Below are 23,830 nucleotides of genomic sequence, written 5' to 3' on the forward strand. Positions count from 1 at the left end.
AGCGTGGTTGTTGATTCAGTGTCCTATTTGTTTAGTGGGCCATTGATCTGACTGTAATAGCGGTTAAAGGAAATACCATCCCTTTTTTTAAGACAGGAAGTGCAAAAACAATGAACGCATAATGGACCCCAGATTGAACCCTGTGGAACGCCATGTTACAGGGTTGCTCAGGTTTATATCTGAAGATCTACTTTTTCTCTTTTATTAGACTTATGTCACACATATTTGGATATCATGCGTGAAGTGGTCCTCCCGCAGGCTGGTATCACTGTAAAAAAAAAAAAAAATCCACCCACATTCTAATCTGACGTGTAGACCTCATTACTTACAGATGTGTCTGTTTACAGCTCACAATTGTTTGCTAGTGTTCTGACTGCAGAGCTGCCAAAACACTCACATATCTATGAGTTTTATTTTCCAGACTCGCTCCACTCTGAGGGCAACCATTAAAAGAGCCAAGATGGCCTCTAATGGCCTCCGTCCAGAGACGAGGCCAGTCTATGTAAGGGGAAATTTGTCAAAAGTAGCCTCCGTGTTTACTTTGCTGAGACGGCAAGCACGGGTTGTCCGTTGTTCATCGCTAACTGCACCTCATCCATCCACAGCTGAACACTCAACAATAAAAGCAGATTAAACATAAAGGCAAAATCTACAAATAAATCGAAGACAATAGTAACAATAATGTGCAGTGCATGAGTTTTAATGCACCATTATTGCAGTTGCAGATCATAGCACCGCAAGTTTCTAATACGTATTTAGAGTCTTTTGATGTGAACTCATTCACTGCCATTCCAAAATGTATTCGTAAATTGAAAAGCATGACGTGCAGCGCCATTCCCGAATTTGTTGGGGTTTTGTGCGATTCAAGCTTCAGACTTCTGCCAGCGTTTACCTTTTGTACAGCTGCCCCCACTTTCAATGCAGATAACTCAAATTCAAGATAGCACCGCAAATGGCAGCCTCGGTCACACGCACCCCAGTATTATTCCTGATTTTGTCATTTTCATTTGTTTTTTGCGACGGCTTAGTTACACAAGGGAAGAGTTACTGAGCATTGGGGAATCCAAATTCAACGGACAGTTAGGACGGTGGAAAAAAAATCATCGGCACCGCCCTACCCACTCTCGAGGACTTGCACACTGCAAGAATCCAAACTAGGGTGCAGAAAATCCTACTGGACCCTCCGCATCCTGCCCACCACCGTTTCCAGCTACTCCCTTCAGGAAGGTGCTACCGATCCATGCGCACCAAATCCAGCAGACATTTAAACAGCTTCTTCCCCCAAGCCATTAACTCTTTAAACAGTAACCCAAATAGAACTGCACAGTGCCTCTTTGCAATTTTTTGATGATGATACTAGTGCAGCGCGTTCTACCGGAAACCAATTCCATGCGTCTTCTACATACTTGGCAATAAAGATGATTCTGATTCTCTACAAACAAGTAAGCTCGAAATAAACTTTTTTTGTGATGAAAGAAGAGAGTCTAAGGTTTCTTACACAGCTTTGAATGTTTGTGTAGTCCTAAAACTCAATATTCTGTGGGTCCTGCAATTTGAGTGAAAATGACAAAAACCCTGGCGATGGAGTAGACACATATTTGCACATCATCTGGCAGTGGATGAATTATATAAATTGAGCAACAATGAAAGCTACATTTTTAAGCACAACTTCTCTGAGAGAAGACCTCACAGTAACTACAGTAAAATCTCGTTATATCGATATTGGTTATATCGATAGTACTGCTTATTACGATACTATTTCTATGAACGCAAGGAGAAAATTTACATGCCGCAGGATCGGATATATCGATAGTCCGGTTATATCAATATTTTTTCCGACTCCCGAGAATATCGATATAACGAGACTTTACTGTATCTATTTATCTGTTGAGGGAAATTCTTGATATCCATTATAAATTTACTGGTGTTGTTATTTTTCTGTATAAATGAGCACACACCAGTAATAATTCAATCCCACAATCCTGATTCCACTTGGGAGAGAGAGTTCTATATCCTTTAGTGTGCATTGTACTGACAGCAATCTGTTTGCAAGACAAGCCATTTATCTTAGTCCTGAACACCCCATCTCACCCAACTCATTAATCACGTATCGCTCACAAAAGACCGATTCAAATGCTCCCGAGGTTTGATTCATCGGATTGCGCAAGGCGTCATTGTCATTCAACGTTATGTGACATGAGAAGGACAGTAGCCATTTAGCGTAGATGATGAAGGAGGGCGACCAGCTGAAAATGCTCTTCATTACGATTTGCGTAGATTGTCGTCAAGGGCAACCAAAGACTTAATAAAGGCCTCATGCCTCCGACCATCTATACATCCACTCACCCTTCCAACTATTTCAATACAGGTTATCCTATTCAGGGTTGAGGCAATTGGAACCGAGTGAAAGGCAGACTACACCATGGCCAGTCAAACACAGGACATGGACAGAGAGACATGCATTCACATTCACACAGTCACTGAGTGGGAATTAAACCCAAAGGAGACTCAATACCATCCAAATCCCAGCAACTATTGGCCATATACTTTAGGCCCTAACTTGTTATCAGTTATTCAAGACATTTAAAAAAAAAGTGGGCTGTTCCCAGACTCTTTCAGTGACCAAAGTAGCACCATGAATATCAATGCAAATAGACTCCCGATGGAAGGGTGCGAATCCAAGTCAGACCCTATCACTGTGCTGTCAAGTAACTCTGTTTCCCATGTGAGGTCAGTCAAAGAGGTGTCGGTGATGGGTTTCGTGTACCGCTGTGTTTTTCCATCTTATATTTGGGTAAAACGGCACCGAAGTTGAAGAGGAACACAATGAGACGGTGATGTTTAGACGGCGCGTACAAAGCTGCTTGTTAAAAATAACAGACAGACGACAGCCGATGGCGAGGGATGACCGAGGCGATGGCGGCGGTGGTGGTGGTGGGGGAGGGGCTTGGAGGATCTTGGCAACGACATGGAGAGCGGCCCCTGGGGGCATGCTAATGAGAGAAAGGCCTTTCAGCAGGGAGTGGGACAAGGGGGGCTGAATTGGGGTCTTCTCACGGATACCAGACTTTGGAGAAAAAGGGGGAGCCTCAGGGGTCAGGGAAGCGAACTTAGCAGGGATCCCACAACACACCAACAAACGGGCCGCACTAATCTTCAACCTTTTTTCTTTTCCACAGTCGGGCCTGTTGAACACCAGGAGAGCTGACATCATGCTTGTAAAGACGAGATGCATCGTTTGAACCCTTTTTATGGTCACATTAAGATGTTTATTGGATCTTTATTTTGTAATAGCCAAAATGTAATTGTCTCCATTCCATTCAGTTCAAACACAAATGAAAATGACGGCATGAAAAGTATAGAGAGCAACATGAATCAGCACTTTTGAGAATATGGAAAAAGTATTTCAAGTGGGATTACTGAAGGTATATTTTCAGTGGATCCTCGGGTTGCATGGTTGTGACATTTCGTGGTTACACACACAATCAATTTCTTGCGGCGCGGCAATAAAGTTTGTGATCACTTGGCAAAAGACACTCAATGAATGCCATTGGATTTTTTTTCATGTTAATGGCCTGCAAATGTTTTTCATAGAAATATTTCCCGTCATTATGAATTTACTCCTTTGTTAGGATAACATGTGACAGACAAGGACAAGTTTTGACTTACTGTAAGTATGTTTGTGTTATGGCACTGCAGTCATGCACAGAGGACCCTCTGAAATTGAAATATTGTTGTACTCATAGAATGACACAAGTAATAATAAACTACCATAACAAAAGAATAGGAACAGGATTTTTCTGTCCAAGCTGCTCAGTAAAATTTGGGGAATGTTACAATACGGAAAAGTAGACAATAAAATTCAATAAAAAGAATGTGTCCAGTGGAAAGTGAGATTCAACACCCTGGCACAAGTAAATAACCTTTGAACATGATTCATTGAACTTGTTTTTGTTCCTCTTTTGCAAGTTACTATCTTTAATTTGTACAAGGCTTATGTAATGTGTCTGAAAGGACAGGCACATTTCGTTTCTTGAAATGTTAGTGATTTAAATTTCCATTGGTTTCCATCAGGAAAGATGCGATTAGATTAGATTAGCCTTTTTTAGTCTCACAATGGAGAAATTTAAATTTCACAGGAGCAAAATTGTAAAATGAAGAGGAAACGAAAGGAAGAAGTAGGAAAAACAATATATAGGAGCTGCTGGAAAGGTAGCCACTCTCGTGGCGCCATCATGAAGACAAAAGAACAAAATAAATAAATAAATAATATGACAACACAAAGACAGACAATCATTCAATCTTAAAGGACAACCGACGTCTCCGGACAAGTTGTGTCCATAATTTGTAGAATGGCTTCAAATGACTTCTACTGGGCGTATTTTAATAAGATTCCACCGCATATAGCTATATTTTACATTTTAAGACTCGCTCAGAACATTCAGGAAGTCCTCACGTGACGTCAGAAAAGGACCGCCTCTTGACCGTTCAAAAGACGCATTGTCGCGTCTTTCCATCACGTCAATGTATTTTGCCGTACTGTTTTTTTTAACCCCTTGTGTTACATCCAAAAGCCGCCAGCAGAGGGAGTCAAGCTCCATGGAAGGAATGTATCAGCCTGTGGAAACGGGCTGATTCATTCATCACAGCTCGGTGGCCATTTTATTGCCTCTTTTTGGGTGAGACATTCCCCCCCCGCCCGTTTGCCTCAAAATGACACGGAATAAATTCTTTAATCGATTGCAAACATGTATGCTTTCCTCTTCAGACCTATTTGAATCATATTCATAACTGGATGTGGAACAACAAAGCATATTCTCCGAATCTGAAGCCATTGTTTTGATTCTCCAGCAATGCAAGACGTCTTGGCGTGACGTCACGAACTGTGGGCGGGACTTTCTGAAAATGCCCAATTCGCAGCTCAATTTTGTGCAGATTTTGGACACTTTAAGTCATTTTTATTGGTGTTTTGCATTTGACTAAAAATATCATACTGCGTGTTTTGGGTATTTTAGATGCTATAAAACGTTTTTCTGGTGTCAGTTAAAAAACAAAAGTGACGTCGGTTGTCCATTTGAGCACTTTCTGCACCCTTTTTGTTGCATAATAAAATGGCTTCTACACTAGAACAACAGGAAATTAATTTAGTTTGGAAAGTAACGAGAAGCACAAAAAACTAAGTTTGAGATCAGGAATAAGCGGCAAGAATGAGAGTTGCACATTCAGAACTTGCTCTGAATGAGAGGGCCCAACAGAGAAGCCTTCAATGTGGCTTTCACACAGTGAATTTGGCGGCTGTGAATGCTCCTCTATACACCCACAAAAGACCCGTACTCTCAATTCTCAGACGATTTTGTGACCATTCTGCATGTCGCGACAAAAGCATAGAAACCAAGAAGCACCGAGGGTGTGGTCCACTGGCGTTGATCCACTAGTAAATACCATGTAGTCAAGTGACACAGTTCTCAACACCATGCGACTAACTGTCTGCCTCCAATCACACTCATTGATTGACATTACAGCGATCCATCCATTTGTTTTCATGACCCACTTATCGCAGACAAGTTCAATATGTGAAAAAAAACAAGAGAAAATAGAGGGTTATCGGTTGGTCTCAGGTTCGAATGGGCAACAAACCTATCTTGATTGAGTTGGGTGTCGGGAAAAGTGATTCTGAGAAGGAGGAAATATGAGTAAATACGAGAAGCCACAAGGGGGTGATTTATATAAAGCTTCGTGCTTCTTTTGGGATTGCGGAAACAAAAAGACGTTCTTCTCTACTTGAATGCCTTCAAAGGCTCTTTTGCGATGCATGTTATGCTCACATCGCATGACTGTAAATCATGAGCCGACTCGTGTTGTTTCAAAGCAGTCAGAAGCTCACAGAGCACCAAACGTAGTAAGTTATTTGGCAGAGACTGCACTGCATCTAGCTTTGTACGTTTTTCATAGTGAGCCTTTCATAATGACGTCACACTAGGTTTGTCACGAGTCGCGATCTCACTTTGGGAAAATTATTATTTTGTTTAATCTAGGAATAATGTCTATTTTTTCATGCCTTATTCAATGTGTTTTTTCATTACGTGCGACATAAAAATAAATATTTTTTTTGTAATATTTATTTCTAATTATACATCAGTCTTGACCATTATAGCATTCTGATTTCCTTTTTTTTTTTACTGATTTTTTGTGAACTATAATACATTGATACCTTGACTTACGAACTTAATTGGTTCCCAGACAGTGTGAAAGGCGAAAAGTGTGTATCTCAAAAAATAATTTCCCATAGGAAACCATTAAAATGAGAATAATCCGTTCCCTGGTATCCATAAAACATAATTTTCTACTTTCCAATTTTCTAGGCCTTAAAACTACACAAAATATACATTGTTTTATGTATAATGTGATATGGTATTACGAACACATACATGGGTCATTGTAGTTGCACAGCAAATTGAATGACAGAGGCAGACGTTCCGTCAGCACTTGCTGACAAATGACAAATGTTGGAGAAAAAAGATAGACTAAGCACCGATGCAAGTTGATTTTCATCCATCTGTTTAAAAACTAATCAGATAAGGAAAAAACAGACATGCATTTCACAGTGGGTGCGCAAGGTATTTGGATTAGATTTTCACCTTTGGCCACAATGCTGATGGGATGGCAGAAGCGATGACGTAAAGGTGATTAAAAAAGTATCACAGACTGAAAAAAAAAAGAAATAACGGAATGACGATGACTGGCCATCTCTGCCTGATGGTATTCAAGACTTTTTCTGACACAAATGGCCTAACTGAGGTTCAATCGCAATCCACTGCATTTTGTTTTCTACATAGACTCAAGAAATCAGGAAAACTTCAACAGTGTAAATCGGTGTAGTCAGTGCTACCTCTACACATTAAGGCTGTACGACCTGGTTCCTAATATTTACACGTACACCTTTCGGCTTTTCCCTTAAAGGGGTTGCCACAGAGAATCAGTGTCCTCCATCTTCAGAGGTTTGATTCGCATGTTTGTTTTGGCCAAGCTTTTACGTCGGGATATCAAAAACTATTTTCAATTTTCATCTGCTGGAAATGGAGTCAAGGGTGTACACGACCTAGTAAGTAGCCCGAGTGAGCTGGGATAGCCTCCTGCACACCCGCAGCCTTCGTGACGAGAATGGATGGATGTAATGTATGTTGAAATTGATCTCTGAATTCTCATTGGAGGTTCTTCAAAGCTGTGCTAGGGATGCCAAAGTAGTCCAGTTCATCCCCACCAGAGAAAATTTTGCGGCATTAAAGTAATAGTTTGCTCCTCAAATTTCAAATCTTTCCCGCTGTTATAATGAGCCTTTACCAAAACAATGGCCAACAACAGTGGCTGACTCAGCAACATTCTAATCGTATATTTGTGTTGGCGTCTTATTAGGTCTGGGAACACTCGGCGGCCATGTTTTCCTTCAGTCGTTCTTCCAACAATGACAACAACAACAAAAAAGAGTGAATATGCGGATCATCCACAGGCGCTGCGGTTTTGGTTCGCGGCACGTGCCAGCAAAAGCGTGAGACAGATGCTTTGTGTTATTGTTGGCCCTCTTGGAAATTGGGAGGAAACTCACAATTTAAAGATGTTGATTGACACATTTTAAAGGAAAATGTGCTTTACTTTTAATGAGCAAACGTGAAATCCGGCTTCCGGGCTGCAGAGAGCTCATCTTACAAAAGCTGACAAAAACAAGGAGTAACTGAAAAAATACATAGTGCTTTTATTTTCCACTTAGGATAATGGAGGATAATAAGGTTGCTTGCTTTGCAATTCTCAAATTACAGACAAGTATGATGAGAAATACACACTTCCCCCCCCCCCCCCACACACACACATTCAAAGTGCCATTACAGGAAAAAAAAATATTATAAAATAAACACATTGGAGTTAACTCTTATACTTTCTATTATTATTTGTAGATAGAAGACTAATATAAAGACATAAAATAATGAAACATTTCCAATACATCTTAACAAATCATCTTATTGAAAATTTTCAATTTTACTTTCTTTTTCATTTTAATTTCTTGTGAAAATGTTATTTTGGGTTGTTATGTAAGATCATTTTCATTACATATCAATAATCAGACATCTATATTTTTTTTAAATGAAAAATTATGAATCATCTTTGTTTTTTTCTGTCTGCATTACTATCTTTGAGACTGCTTTATTTCTAGTGTATGATAGTTGTCCATGTATATAGTGCTATGTTACAGCTGAAGCTGTAACATAGCGCTATATAAATCAATATGTATTGCATTGTATTGTATTGAATATCCAGCTTGTCTCAAAGTGTTACCTGACAGTAAATCCCACTCTGTGCGGTTAATCCCTTACACACACCAACGCCATTGCCATAAGCAACTTCATATTTAGCTCCAAACAACAGCCAATCATCAGGCCTGAGTGACAACGTATTCATCTTGTCCTTCCATCTGAGTAACGTTAGCTGAAATCCACCAATGTGAGAAAAGTCATAGAAGCTAGGGTACAAAACCTCCATCCATTTTCAACATTGCTTAGGTTGCTAAAGCATATGGTGGTTGACGTCGGGCGAAAGGCGGAAAACACCCTAAATTGGTCGGAACATTCACACCATCACTAGGTGTGAAATGATGCTACGCTAGCCGCACACATCTCAGGCGAGTGGGCCACCACACCATTAGCGATTACCAAGGATATTTTTCACCATTATCGGTGAACAATGCGTTGGCCTAGCAAACCGATATCTGTTATCCCTCATATGGTTGTGAATGGTGGACCATCATTCAACCCTGACTGATTATGACCACAAGCATGTGCTGTACTTTGCCAAATGCGACAATACACACAGAGTACAGATTCACAGATGACAGTTTAAACAGATGCAGGATTCTTGTGGACAAGAAATGTCTGAATTGAACCACACTTGCAAAGTTAGTATGCAGACCCATGCCTAAACTCTTCTCAAAAGTGGAAAAATAATTGTGGAGTAGTGTGTTTGTGTTCGTTTGCTTGGCTACTTCCTGCTAAGATGATAAGACTGTTGTATTTTTGATTCTTGGATACAAGAGAGCGCTACCATTGTGACTGAAAAAAAAAAAAAAAAAAGAATTGTCTTGCAAAAGTGAAATGAAAATTGCAAAGTCAATATTTGAGTTTGTTTGTCAATTAGCCAGCAACTTCCTGGTTCAGCGACTTAAAGAAGATGAGGTGACCATACCATATACAATCCTGCGGTGGCGGGAAGTGTTAAACTAAAAGAAAATTAAGTATGCGTGGTGAAAGATCACATTTGTTTGCTTGTCTTTGGGTGTTATATCGAACTCCACTTGACTCATTCAGGAAGGATTTGACCATATTAATTTTTCAGTGTGCGGAGTGGGGGGTACTTTCATTGGGATTAAAACAATAACATTTAAATGTACGGGTGTACTGACCTATAACATAGACATTATTCCTTGGGGGGGGAGCATATTTGTCGCTGTGTGTCAGTCACAGACTTGTGACTGGACTAACAATGGGTGGGTTGCCCATCTATTTTAAGCTATTTCTAGTTTCATGGAGAATAACGCAAGACATTACGAATAGACTGACTCGAGTGTACCATTTGTATTTGAGAAGAGGATGAGTCTTTTAAAAAATTAGTGTTTCTCCAAAATACATGCTATGTAAAACGTTTTACAAAGTAATTGATGTTAAAATGTTTCGAAAGCACATTTTTTAAACAACAAATTTGGATTGATGTTGCCATGGGAAAATGGTCGACATCATTCATAGTGTATGATCATTTCATCCATACAAACAGTCTCACAGTCCAGCTACTTGCCTTGACACATACACACACTCACACAGCCACATACACGCACACACACACATGAATAAGAGACACAATGGAGATTGCAGGGGGTGTTGAGTGTTGAGGGGTGTTTCCCATGAACAGAGCCCTCCCTCTAGGGATCTCTAGCCACTATTATTTCTCAACCTCACGCCTCCAACCTCTCACCCCTCGGCCCAACACTTGGCCTTGTCTCAAACACTCCTGGACACCCCCTACCCCCACTTACCACAACCTGTCACAACCAAGTGGGTCAGCAGATCTCTTTAATTCGATTATTGGGACAGAAGCGGCGTAAATTCCACATCCTGGTTCCGGATCCTAGAAGGCCAAAAATCTAACCAGAGACTGACTAGACAAGGGTAAAGTTGATCCTAACAAGTGGGCTATGTCCACTTTACTGACGTTCTGTAATAGTGGCTCAATCCATGGCATGATGCTCAGTCAGCCGCGCAAAAGAATCCTGTGTGCAAAAATGAAAGCCATTTCGGACTCATTCGCTAATTTAATGCATACTTTCAACTCTCTGTGAAAGTACAATCCATCAAATGAACATTCATTACACTAAATATATTATCAGAGGGCCATATTAAATAATGCCGTAGTTTCTTCATATTACAGAGAGACCTCAACTTACAAACACCTTATCTTACAAACTTTTCGTTTTACAAACTTCAAATTTCTGAAAATTGCACCTTATAATAAGCACTATTTTCATAATACACACCCACCACGGCTGGCGAAGTGATCTTCGGCGGAAGCACACGACCGAACAGCACCAACAGTCCTTATGGAAGATGACTCTCCATTCATAAGCTATCAACGACCATCAAAAAGGTAAATAAAACTTTATTTTACAGCACAGTTTATTTCTTTAATTACAGTCCTCATGTAATGCGCCTCTCTTTCCAAACAGCAATTCTCTTTGACCTTCGACCTCCAACGCCATTCCATCAAGCCGTCAAATGACCATCACAAATGTAAATAAAGTGACTTTATGATACAATGCAGTGTATTTCTTTCATTACAATACAATAGCAGATTTATTATACATAGAATAAGGTATGTGTGTGTAGATTTAAGGCTTATTTAGTTGAAAAGTATATTTTATGGAAACCCGGGAACGGATTATTCCCATTTTAATGGTTTCCTATGGGATTTTTTTTTTTAGATACACTCTTTTCGCCTTACAAACTCTGTCTGGGAACCAATTAAGTTCGTAAGTTGAGGTCTCACTGTATATTGGAACAGATTAACTTGGAAGAAAATATGGAATTGGAGTCCACTCTGGGGGTTGATTGATTGATTGGGAGACGTAGCCTGCGGGTTTGGTCCATATAAGGAACAATCACGTGCGTACATTCTCCACGTTGAGAACAGTCGTAAAAAGTAGCTGTAGGCTTTCCAGATGATGCAGAAGTCTTTTTCCCATCCAGTGGGGGTCAAAAAGCTTAAAATGACATTGGAGACATTGATGTAATATTTATGACGAGACCCTCTTTGAGTCTGTGTGTGGTTTCAGGGTCACACATCTGAGATTTCCCTGCTCCAAGGCTGCTGTTTGCTGCCATTCATCTTTCTTCTGTAGTTACAAGTGGGAGAGGGGGCTGCCATAAGGTCGCTTTTTGCTGCAAGTCTGTGTCATATTTAAACTTTACAGTTGATCTTAAAGATGAACATCATTCATTTGCTCTTTAAAAACGCAACTGTTCGTGCAATCGGCTCTCACTTCCTCCCTCCAACCAGCATCTGTCACTGCACAAAAGCTCAACTTTTGCAGACTTTCAACAGCTTGGCAGAGCTGCTTCCTGTGGGCCTAACGCGCCTTCCTCCCGAGAATTATAAGCAGACAATAAGAGCTCTCGCATGGAAACAAGTGAGAGAGAAAGCAGGTGTGTGCAGTGGCCTTTAACTTGGCAGCCTTGAGAGCACAACATCAGGATGAGTCATCAAACTTTGGCGCCATGTTTCACCTATGAGGAACAACTAAAATTCACATCCTTTATGCTTGGGCGTCATCCATTTGCGTAGAATTTGAGGTTCAACCATGAATGGGCCAATGCAATATAAGCCTTGCTTTTGTTTGTTGTTAATGTGTTGTCTTTGTGTTTTCTTTTATTAATTTGTGTTGTTGTGAGTCGTGTGAATCGGATGTGGATTGTTTTTCAGCATTTTTGGCCATGACATTTATCGAGAAGGAGACCGTGCTGAGCGGTTGCGCCTTCTCGGCAACACGAAATAAGTAGGAGTGTTGGTGCAGCATTTTCACAGCCCCACTGTGTTCAGTGGAAAGGTTGGTTGCTGTTGGACAGTCTGCAGCTGGATGGATGCATAGCTTGAGGAGCCCGCGATGAGAAAAAAGGAGCGTCAGTGCAGAGCGTCGATGCGTATGTGGAACTGTCGCGGCTTGGAATTGAAGCGGATTTATGTGGGACAGGCTCTTTCTGTCAATGGATGCTACAGCTTCATGTTTGCTTTCAAAACGTAGGTTGTAGCAGATGTGCACATTCCACCAAGATGTCTCTGATCCACTGGTGAAAAGGACGGTTTGATCATCACCTCTTTCACATTTTTTTTGTTTTTGACTTCAATATGGCGCCGCGAGAGTGGCTGCCTTTGCAGCGGCACTTGTATTTTGTTTTTGCTGCTGTGAAATGTAAATTTCTCCACTGTGAGACAAAGAAAGGCTCATCTTGTCACGGTTTGCAAGGTGGTTGTGGATCCCAAAAACAGGCAGGAGGGAGCAGCAGGTTGTATTTGACAAATTGGATTAAAATAAAGTCAGCAGGAACAAAATCTGAAACACCAAAGTCACCCGAACAGAATAATACAAAGTATCAAACAAAACCAAGAGTAAAAATCTGCCAAGATGAAACAAGCCTGACAGGGTGAAGCAAACACATTCAATGACCCGACACGGAATGGTCGTGCCGGGAGTCCTTTTAACTGCCACTGATTGGAACGACCAACACCTGTGCGGAGCCGACAGCGCTATCCGTTAGTCGCCAACCAGAACGTGACAGTCTGCCATTGATTGGAACAACCAATACCTGTGCAGGTGCAGGCGGGGCCAACAGCGCCACCCGTTGGTCGCCAACCAAGTCGTGACACATCTAATCTAATCATTACGCGGAGCATTGAGTTATTTTGACATACTTGACCCTAAATAACACCAAGTCCTAAATTTGACCAAAGAACATTGGAACATATCGATGCTGCAATACATCCATCCATTTCCCGAAAAGCTTTCTACTCACCCAGGTCACGCTGGAGCCTATCGCAGCTATCTTCACTCTGAACAATTTGTTTCTGAACTGAACAAACTCACACCTAGGGATAATTTGGAGTGTTCAATCACCCATATTTTTCGAATGTGGGAGGAAAGCAGACTACCTGATGAAAACCCACACAGAAACAGGGACAACATGCAAAATGAACAAACTCAGGCCGGAGCTGAAATCGAACCTCCGCACTGTGAAGTGGGCGCGCGAATCACTCGACCAGCGGGCCGCCCAGCAGCCTTTAATTTTGTATTCACACCAGCCATAATGTGCTGTCATGCTTTGCTACAAAGCACCGTGCACTTCTCAGTGGTGCGCCTGGACGGTAGGGGAAGAGGGGTGGGGGAGACCCAACATGCTTTTGTCTTATAGTTGTTTAGCAGCGGCGGGTACAAAGGCCGATGTGTGGTGCCTTGAATACACTTGAGTGGGCACAAATCCAACAGCTCAGTCCTTGCAGGGTCCCACAGTCGATGAGCCTTCAAATGAATTTGCCTCACTCTCACTCCCCAACGCAAATGAATTTGAAGAAATTAGCTGTAAGGGTTTCTTCTTTTGCACAATTCATTTCTACTGGCGGTGCTGAATTGAAGAATCGCAGGCAGGTGGTCACTTGAAGGCTGCACCTTGATAAGCAGATCGAATCCAAAAGCTGAATCAACATTTTTGCTCTCGATTTATACTGTCAGATATGGATTTTTTTGTGTAGTTGGCTGGGTTTGTGGCTACCTTTGGTCAACTGGTTCAGGCTTCAGTGCCAACTCTGGTCTCTGTGTGTGGAGTTCAACTTTGTAGTAAGCATCATACAGAAAAGTGTTGTTTTAAAATGAGGCTAACAGCTAGTTTCAAACTTTTTATTTCAACTACCAGTTTAAGTTAATTGTCAATTTTGACATAAAAGAAGAGTTACTGAACTGAACAAATTGTTAGTAAAAAAATTACATTACACATTATATTTAACCAAACCAAATAATGTTGGCCTTGTGAAAATCTCCTATATTAATGTTGACACACAGTGCAAATTATCATAGCCTAACAAAAGTAGCACTGATGTTGGCCATTGCAATCAACAGAAATATGAATGGGTCATGAGGGGGGGACAGCTGGAGCCTATCCCAGCTGTCCTCGGACACGAGGCAGGGGACACCCTGAATTGGTTGCCAGCCAATCGCAGGGCACACAAAGACAACCAACAGTCACTAGGGACAATTTGGTGTGTTCAATCTGCCTGTCATTCATGTTTTTGGTATGTGGGAGGAAACCGGAGGACTCTGAGAAAAAAATAAAGTGAAGCCGACGTGCTAACTACATACTCGACTACTGGGCCGCCCATAGACAGTTTACTTCTGCATTATTGTTTCCTTGCAGACTGCGCACAGGCGGTGTGGAGAAAGTCTATGTGTAAATTCAACTGAGTTTAAATACTAGTCGAATGTGTAAATGAATGCTCGTTGCCTCCATTGTGTCTCTGTGGGCCTTCCAGAACAATCATCTGACTGTGAACAAAAAAAAAAACAATGCAGACCTCCACACCACTGGTAAACAGCAGAAGAGCATGCTGCCAACATATTGTGGACTTGTAGGATGAGGCCTAGTTAAAAGCTTTATTACGCAAGACGGTTCAGTCTTATGGGTAAGATAAGGTCTTATGCAGATGGACCACTCCTGTACGACTGAGAGCTTACACAGACGTCTTATGCAGATGTAAATCTATGAAGCTGTCATGAAAAGTCAATTGACCATGGACTCAATAGTTTTTTTTAATCCAAAAAAGATGAGAATTGTGTTGCCGGTCTGATTTTTATGAACGTGATAGTATCAGACAGGCACTTGGACCATGTGGGTACTCGAATAAGGCCGGACAACACATACATCAACGCACAGTGAACAGGCTTCCACGTTGGGGTCAAGGCCAATGCACATGCTTGAGCACAGGCATCCCCAGTCAGGACCTTTGACTCCAATCACTTCACAAGTCACAATAGTCAATGGGCTTGCTTTGTCTTTCAACAGGTCAGTACTTTCCACAACATTAATATGCAAGCAGCGCGGCGCAGCTGCTGCAGGAAAGAACAAAAAGTCAAACTAGAAAAGTCAAAACTTGGGAGTTCAAACCATCATGTGTGAAACGCCAGCAACTTTTGTGACTACAGCTCACTGAGAGTCGTGATAAGGTCGGGGTGGACTCGTTACTTTTTTCTTGTTTCATTCGCGCTATTCAATCAGTCAAAGCACGCTATGAACACGTGTTTTTAACCCTTGCATGTATCTGTATCTGATAACATAAGTTGTCCACTGTCAGAGGCGCTGTCACAGAAAGTGTTAAATGTGCTCCAAAAAATGAAGTGTGTGTGTTATTATTACAGTAAAGTCTCGTTATATCGATATCGGATATATCGATAGTCCCGGTTATATCGATACTATTTCTATGCACGCACGGAGAAAATTACATGCAAACAGGGTCGGATATATCGATAGTCCCGGTTATATCGATATTTTTTCGGACTCCCTTGAATATCGATATAACGAGACTTTACTGTATCTGCAATTGGCTAGCAACTGGTTCAGGGTGTCCCCCAACCCCTGCCTGATGACGGATGGGATAGGCTCCAGCACCTTCCGGGACCCTACTGCGGATTCAGCTGAACGGCATTGAATTATTAATTATTATTATTATTACATATTATTATTATTATTATTATATTTGTTGTTGCTCTACTCAGCATCCTTCCAAAAGGCCTCCTACCACTCCAGATCATGGATGATACCGATGAGTTTCATGACATCATCACTTATCATGATTTCCAAATGTAAAAAAATAAACAAAAAAAAAAAAAAAAAACAAAACACAAAAAAAACATAGCAAAGTGACATCAGTATAAATAATCACTTTTCAGGAGATCCCCAAAACGGTATGTTTGATCTACAAAGAGCATTACAGTTTGAAGGAGTGCAAATAATTAAAATAATAAGAGTAAAAAATAAGTTAGAATAACAAAAACACATGGACAGGCCTAAAACAGATTGAACAGAGTGAACAAATGTGAAATTTACCAAATATTGTTCTTTTCAAATAGATTTTTTTAATATTCCTTTCTTGTGATCATTTTTTTTTTGCTATTGTTGTTTTAATGAGAGCAGCTTTTAATCATTCAGCATCTCAGAACTATGTTTCATTTCGGGGCTTCCACTGATGAGATACAAAGCAGAAGGGAAGGGAAAAAAATGTTGCTTCTGAATGAAAACTGAATGCGGTCAACTGTATTTTAGGTCCCAAATGGAAACGAGCCCAGAAATGATCCAAGCGTGGCAACGGCCACCTCATTACTGAGAATCATTGCTGCAATTAATAACCACAAACTGAAGATGTAATGTTGTTTGGGGCTGATTGATCGAGACATACAATTCGATCATCAGAGATTCGCGCATTTGAGGCATTTTTTGATGACCAAAATGGCCTCGAACTGAAATGCATTTCAGAAGGACTCATTAAGGCTCACAAACAACCTTCCACAATCATATCTATGCCTTGACAAATCAGAGTCTTCAAGAACCAAGTGTGTAAGGGCGTAGCCTTGATTTGAATCCAAAATCTTATACATGTATACTGACCACTAGTCCATAATGACGCCCTTATTGTTGCTAACCGTGGAATAAAAAATAAATAAATAATACAACTTTCCTTTTCTCTGAGTCGGGATGACAGGTCACATCACAAACTGTCCACTACCATGTGTGTGTGTGTGTGTGTGTTTGTGCGCGCGCTGACATGACACTTTCCAGATACCTACAGAGACTGGACAGGAATGTGGAAATCAGAGACGGCAGACTCCTCTTCATAGACACAAAATCATTACAAAATGCATGTATGTGTATGTGTGCGTGTGTGTGTGTGTGTGTGTGTGTGTTATCTCAAAGTGAACTCTGCAACATCTGACACCGCGTTTACGCCTCGGCACTGTCAAAGGCAGCTGGAAAACATACTTCATCACCCAGGCATGACCAAACGTCAGCTGAGAAGCACTCACTTCTTATTTAATTTCTTCTCCTAAAATCTGGAGCTGATTTGGAAAACCTTCACCTGAAACGTGTTCACAACATAGGAAAGGTTTCCTTCCAGAATGAATTGTTAATTCAATTCCCGAATTTATTCGGGAATTGAAAATATGACGTGGAGCGCCATTCCCAAATTTTTTCGGGTTTTGGTTTTTCCTGCGGGGTGCCGATAAAGCGCTGGTCTGACCTCTGGTAATGTTTTTCCTTCCCACGAGGGGGCACCATTAGCCTTTTGGACATCTGCCTTCATTTCAAACTCCGATAACTCCAGTCCCATCTAATTTAGGAATTAACTCTTTTTCTGATTAAAGAAGAGAGTCTAAGGTTTCTAACGCTGCATTGAATGTTTACGAAGTCCTAAAACGAGAAAATGACAAAAACCCTGGCACTGGAGTGGACACATTTTTGTCACATCTGGCAGTGAATTAGTTAATGTGACAGAGAATATTCACAAACCCAAGACAAACTGACTGTTAAAAAACATTCTATTATGTGTTGAATGAAGATGTTTCCATTTTTAATGTGCTGCGAATAACATTAAGTTGTGACGTAATTTAAAAAAAAGAAATTAAAAATCGAATAAAATAAGTAAAAATTGGGTGGACCACCCAGAAAATTGGATTAAAAAAACGGATCATAGCAACGATTAACTTGGTTAATAAAAACAGTTTTTCCATACAAAGACATTAAAAAGTCAAGGACATTCGACGAACCAAAAGCAGTAGCAAATACCCACGCCATTTAGCTCCTGTTTGCATACCAATGTCACATTAAACACAAAAATGCTACTTGGAGGGATTGTACGACAGCTTTTTGAGGAACATATCACAGCAGGGGTATAACCTTAAAGGACACGACACCATTTTTTTGTTTCCTAACTGAATCAGAAAACGTTTTACAGCATCTAAAATACCCAAAACACGCAGGCTGATATTTTTAGTCAAATGCAAAACACCAATAAAAATGACTTAAAGTTGCCCAAAACTGCGGAATGAGTTAAAAACTGGAGTGATTCAGAAAGTCCCGCCCCCTTATTCGTGACGACACGCGAGGACATCTTCCCTTGCTCTAAAAAACAATGGCTTCAGAGTCGGAAAAGATGCTTTCTTGTTACTCATCCAGTTGAGAATATGATTCAAATAGTTCTGAAGAGGAAAGCATAAATGTTTGAAATCGATTAAAGAAGTCCTTTCGTATCATTTTAAGGCATCTGGACTCCAATGTAGCTCCCAGAAAATGCACAAGATGGCGCACAAGCTCCGTTGGAAATGGACTGATTTGTCTGCTGGGAATTTGTGTCAACTACTGTCAAATAGTAGTCTTGGTGCAACACACAACGATTCACCATCGCGTTATTCATGTGTTTTCTTTCTAATTTCGCCATCAACACAGTGTTTTCAGACCAAACAAAGTACTCAAAATGCATTGTGTGTCACTTTCTCGGTCAAGGGCGTTCCCTCCGTGACGTCACGTCCGGAATCATCACCAACTCGAAAACAAGACTTCCTGAATATTCAGCACGAGTCTTAAAACGTAAAATATAGCTATATTCGGTGGAATCTTTGTAAAATAGGCTCAGTAGAAGCCATTTGAAGTTATTTTACAAATTATGGACACAATTAGTCCTTAGGCGGTTGTCCTTTAACTCTTACAACATCTGGTTGAAATGGCGAACCCAGTATTAGGTCCAAAAGGGCAGTCTCAATACAGTGTGTATAAACACAGTACATTGGGTTGAGAGTTTTACCCAGCAAGATTTTAGTCCAACAAGGAATAAAAAACGCCCATCCATATGAGTCACACAATTTACTTCAGGCTAGACATCTGCAGTGCCTTGGAAACGGGATATGGTGTATGTAAACGGACCCAACTGGATGCCCTCTGTCTTGACCTAGATTTGAACTCTGACCCTGTGTCCAAAGTCATTCAGCCACGACCGATGTTTTTGCAAAACTTTACTTTACTTCAACTTCAAAACACAACAAAATTACCTAAAATGGCAACCACATTTAGACTGATTGCCTGCCCAAATTCACTCCAGTGAATGGATGAGGGGGGAAAAATAGCAATTGTTTTTGGTGTGTGTGTGTGTGTGTGTGTGTGTGTGGATTTGTTGGCGAGTCAATCGCAAAGCCCGTATCGACAACAACAAAAACAATCACAATGGACCAAATTTTGCATGTTTTGGGGGTGTGGAAGGAAGTCAGAGGTCATGTGTGACAAAATGGTGGCAACATGTGACCACACAAGGAAATGCCGTGCGGCTGAAAACTTAACGCATGAAAGCAAGCAATGAAATCGCAACACCAAACAACCAAGTACTGTATTGTATTTATGATTTGAAAGCCAGGATGTTCTTCCCTGTGGTAACAACAAAAAAGACGGCGTTGAGAGGAAGACGAAAGATGAGGAGAGTGTGTGAGGATTCTGTTCAAAGGCCATGTTGCTGTGAGACTCTCGGACGATTTGGCGAACTTGGGCGTTTGTGAACGGAGGCGCCACACAAAGGAGTGCCTCCAAATTAGGAGCACAAAGACGCCACTGTGGGAGCCTCCTAGTGAATTAATGAGCGCTGATACATATTCTCACAAGCGCCTCATAAGATGGGGTAGGGCTGGGGGGGCAAATGGGGGTCACGGGCTTGCACGCTTGCAGCCATTTTGTGATGAAATAGCCAGACGTTTTGTCGTTGTTGTCGTTTTCCTCTACAATTTTCATAAAACCATTTTGTTGGTTAGCCTAATTCATAAAAACATTAATGTCGAACATTGTTTTTCACAAAAGCAATATTCATATTTTACTCATTAAAGGACAACCGACGTCACTGATTCGTTTTTTTAACTGACACCAGAAAAACGTTTTATAGCATCTAAAACACCCAAAACACGCACTATGGTATTTTTAGTCAAATGCAAAACACCAAGAAAAATGACTTAAAGTGTCCAAAATCTGCAAAAAATTGAGCTGCGAATTGGGCATTTTCAGAAAGTCCCGCCCCCAGTTTGTGACGTCACGCCAAGACGTCTTGCATTGCTAGTGAATCAAAACAATGGCTTCAGATTCTGAGAAGATGCTTTCTTGTTCCACATCCAGTTATGAATATGATTCAAATAGTTCTGAAGAGGAAAGCATACATGTTTGCAATCGATTAAAGAATTTATTTGTGCCATTTTGAGGCAACATTGGGGGAAAATCTCTCACCCAAAAAAAAAGAGGCACAAAATGGCGACCTCCTGTGGCCACCTCCGTTTCCACAGGCTGATAAATTACTTATATGGCGCTTGGACGCCCTCTTCTGGCCTTGTGGCGGCTTTTGGGTGCAACACGAGGTCCCCAGACCAAACAAGTACAGCAAAATACATTGACGTGATGGAAGGACCTCTACAATGCGTCTTTTTTTACGGTAAAGGGTGATCCTTTAGTGACGTCACCAACTCAAAAACAAGACTTCCTGAATATTCAGCGAGAGTCTTAAAACGTAAAATATAGCTATATGCGGTGGAATCTTTGTAAAATACGCTCAGTAGAAGTAATTTGAAGCCATTTTACAAATTACGGACACGTCGGAGATGTCGGTTGTCCTTTAACTGCCAGACGATGTGCAAAAATGTGTCCACTCCAGTGCCAGGGTTTTTGTCATTGTCACTCGAATTTCAGTACCCACAGAATATTGAGTTTTAGGACTATATAAACATTCAATGCAATATAAGAATCCTGAGACTCTCTTCTTTCAACAGAAAAAAAGTTAATTCCTAAATAATATGGGTCTGGAGTTATGAGCTTGAAATGAGGGTGGCTGTCCAAAATACAATGCAATACGGTACATATTGTTTTATGTAGGGGTTTAACAACAACTGAAGCTGTAACAAAAGGCTAACATGAAAAAAGGGAAATTCTGCCCCCTTGTGGAAGGGAAAAACATTGCCAGAGGCCATAGCCAGCGCTTTTTCAGCACCCAAACAAGAAAAAGCAATGCCTGAAACAAATTCGGGAAGCGCTCTACTTCCTATTTTCAATTCCAGAATAAATTTGTAAATAGTAGTGAATGAGTTAAATGCCTCCGCATGTATGTACAGTAAAGTCTCGTTATATCGATATTCAAGGGAGTCCGAAAAATATCGATATAACCGGGACTATCGATATATCCGACCCTGTTTGCATGTAATTTTCTCCGTGCGTGCATAGAAATAGTATCGATATAACCGGGACTATCGATATATCCGATATCGATATAACGAGACTTTACTGTATATTCCTGATGTATATGCAGGTTAACCACCAGGGGGTAGAAAAATGCAGACATTCACAGATATCAGCAGCCAGTCAAAGCTCTTCAGTACGTCGCAGTGAAATTTGTCCTTCTTCACAGAACAAAACCAATGTATACCAGTCAGTACAGTTATAATATCTATCTACATGTGTCGCTCCACCATTGGTGTTCAAATTTTAACATTGCAACACTGGTGCTACTGGTGTGCCTGTAGTTGTATTTTGTGCCATGTTCAGTGGTCGCTTAAAAGCAGAATATTTGATTATTTTGTAATTCTCTTTGTTTTAGACTTTAAAGACAGCAAAGAAAATGTTTTATGGCCACATATTGATAAATTTATGGGAACATATGCTTGGATTTCTAAAGACGGAATTCTAATTTAGTTTTTAAGATGTTGTTAAATTCAGACACAACATCAACTACTCAACTGGTTTGCATTAAACTTTGCTTCGGGGTGGGGCCATGCAAGGAGATTATATTTCATTTGGTGCCGATTCTGTTACTGATTATATTCAATTTCCTGATTTATATTCATCGTTATTTGTCTAGATTTGTTCCAATTAAATTGAGATTAAAAAAATAGTATTCCACCAGGTCATAATAAATGCACATTATGAGTATTGGGCAAATGTATGATGATATTAAAATGAAAGTTTGGCCAGGGTTTTTCCATTTTCATAAACAGTACTAATAATAGACACATAGACAGATAATGAAATAAATAATACATATTGGGTGTAGAGCATAAAGCCAATGCATTATGGCAGAGTTATTCCACACGATGAAAATATTAATCACAATAATCAGACTGTTGGCCCAGGATCCCCCTCACATTAAGCATTTAAAAATGTTCACATCCCTTAATTGTTCCAAGTATTTCTGATGCGGGTGTGTGTGGGTGTGGTTGTGTCGGTGTGTTGGGGTTCTATGTTGATAATATTCAAAACATGTGACTGGGTTACATCAATGTGTGCAGGCATTAACTCACTGTGATTGTTAACATTTAGTTTCAACCACCTGGCCAAAACAATGCCTCTTGAAACCAATCAAGCACTGAGTAATTGAATCACACTGGTGATCAATCAGTGATCCACAAAGGCGTGCATCCAGTCCGTGATAGTCAACATTGGGGAGAGAAACTCAAACGAGCAGTAAGAGTTGAAGTGAGTGAGTGAGCGCACAGACAAACACAATCCTGCAACACTTAATCTCTCTAATCCCTTTCCTCGACTCAATCCCACTCTGGACCCAGACACATACTCCAAAACGCAATACGACTACATTTTGTGCAGTTGATTCGAAGTTGGAACAGACTATTACGCACGAGAAAAACTTTACACGGTCAAACAAGCAGGCTGCTCGTTGTTTCTTGTGGATAATAAATAAATATAAAAAACCATAACTTCGCTCACCCATGTTTAAAGATCTTCCGTGTGAGTCCGAGGGTCTTAAAGTCAGATGCCAAGTTATCGATCTTGTTTTTTTTTTTTTTTTAGCCCCGCTCCTCGCGAGTCCAGAGATGCGCACTAACTGGACGCACGCAAACACTTTGGAGACAACCCTGGTGACGTCACCACAAGAGTGGGCGGGGTCTAGGATCAATGCAGAGAGAAGAATGAAGAGGGTGATCACGAGAGTGGACAGCAGGAGCAACGTGCGTGAAAAGAAAGACAAATAACAGAAAATAGCATAAGGAAACATAGCATAAAAACTTGATTTGGAGCAAACAACTTATTTGCTCTGTTATTCTAACATCGTTAACATTGTTAGAGTTTGACATCGTGAAGAGATCGTGGTTAGCATGGGGAATTAACTCATCCGCTGCAAAAATGTGTCCATTCCAGTTCCAGGGTTTTTGTCATTGTCACTCGAATTCCATTTATATTGGTTTATATAGCGCATTAACAACAGCTGAAGCTGTAACAAAGCACTAACATGTAAAAAAGGGAACTGCTGCTCCCTTGTGGAAGGAAAAAACATTGCCAGAAGTCTGGCCAGCGCGTTATCTGCACCCAAGCAAAAATGTGTCCACTTCAGTGTCAGGGTTTTTGTCATTGTCATTCGAATTCCAGGACCCACAGAATATTGAATTTTAGGACTACATAAACATTCAATGCAGCGTAAGTAACCTTAGACTCTCTTCTTTCATCAGAAAAAAAGAGTTAATTCCTAAATCATATAGTTCTGGAGTTATATGAGCTTGAAATGAGGGTGGATGTCTAAAATGTAATGCAATACATACATATTGGTTTACCTGAACTAAATAAATAAATACATTCGTAATTGGCAGTGAATGAGTTAATAGTCACTTGCAAAAGCTGACTGAACACGACTTAACATCAACATAATAGATACAGTACTTGAAAAAAATGTGATA

The 23,830-nt window shown here is 40.6% G+C and overlaps 1 protein-coding gene across 2 annotated transcripts in view; it reads right to left on the reverse strand.

Annotated features, from left to right (window-relative positions):
* Positions 1-23,024, reverse strand: part of gpm6bb (glycoprotein M6Bb) — a 43,043-nt gene extending 20,019 nt beyond the window's left edge. For both annotated transcript variants that reach the window (XM_089002912.1, XM_089002913.1), the window contains exon 1: positions 22,866-23,024. In XM_089002912.1, the coding sequence (XP_088859038.1) occupies positions 22,866-22,869 (4 nt within the window). In that variant the 5' untranslated portion in view covers positions 22,870-23,024. The remainder of the gene's footprint in view (positions 1-22,865) is intronic.
* Positions 23,025-23,830: the final 806 nt, after the last annotated feature.

Source organism: Hippocampus bargibanti, linkage group LG08 (assembly GCF_051943395.1).
Source record: "Hippocampus bargibanti isolate YZ-2025 linkage group LG08, ASM5194339v1, whole genome shotgun sequence".
Lineage (NCBI taxonomy): Eukaryota > Metazoa > Chordata > Actinopteri > Syngnathiformes > Syngnathidae > Hippocampus > Hippocampus bargibanti.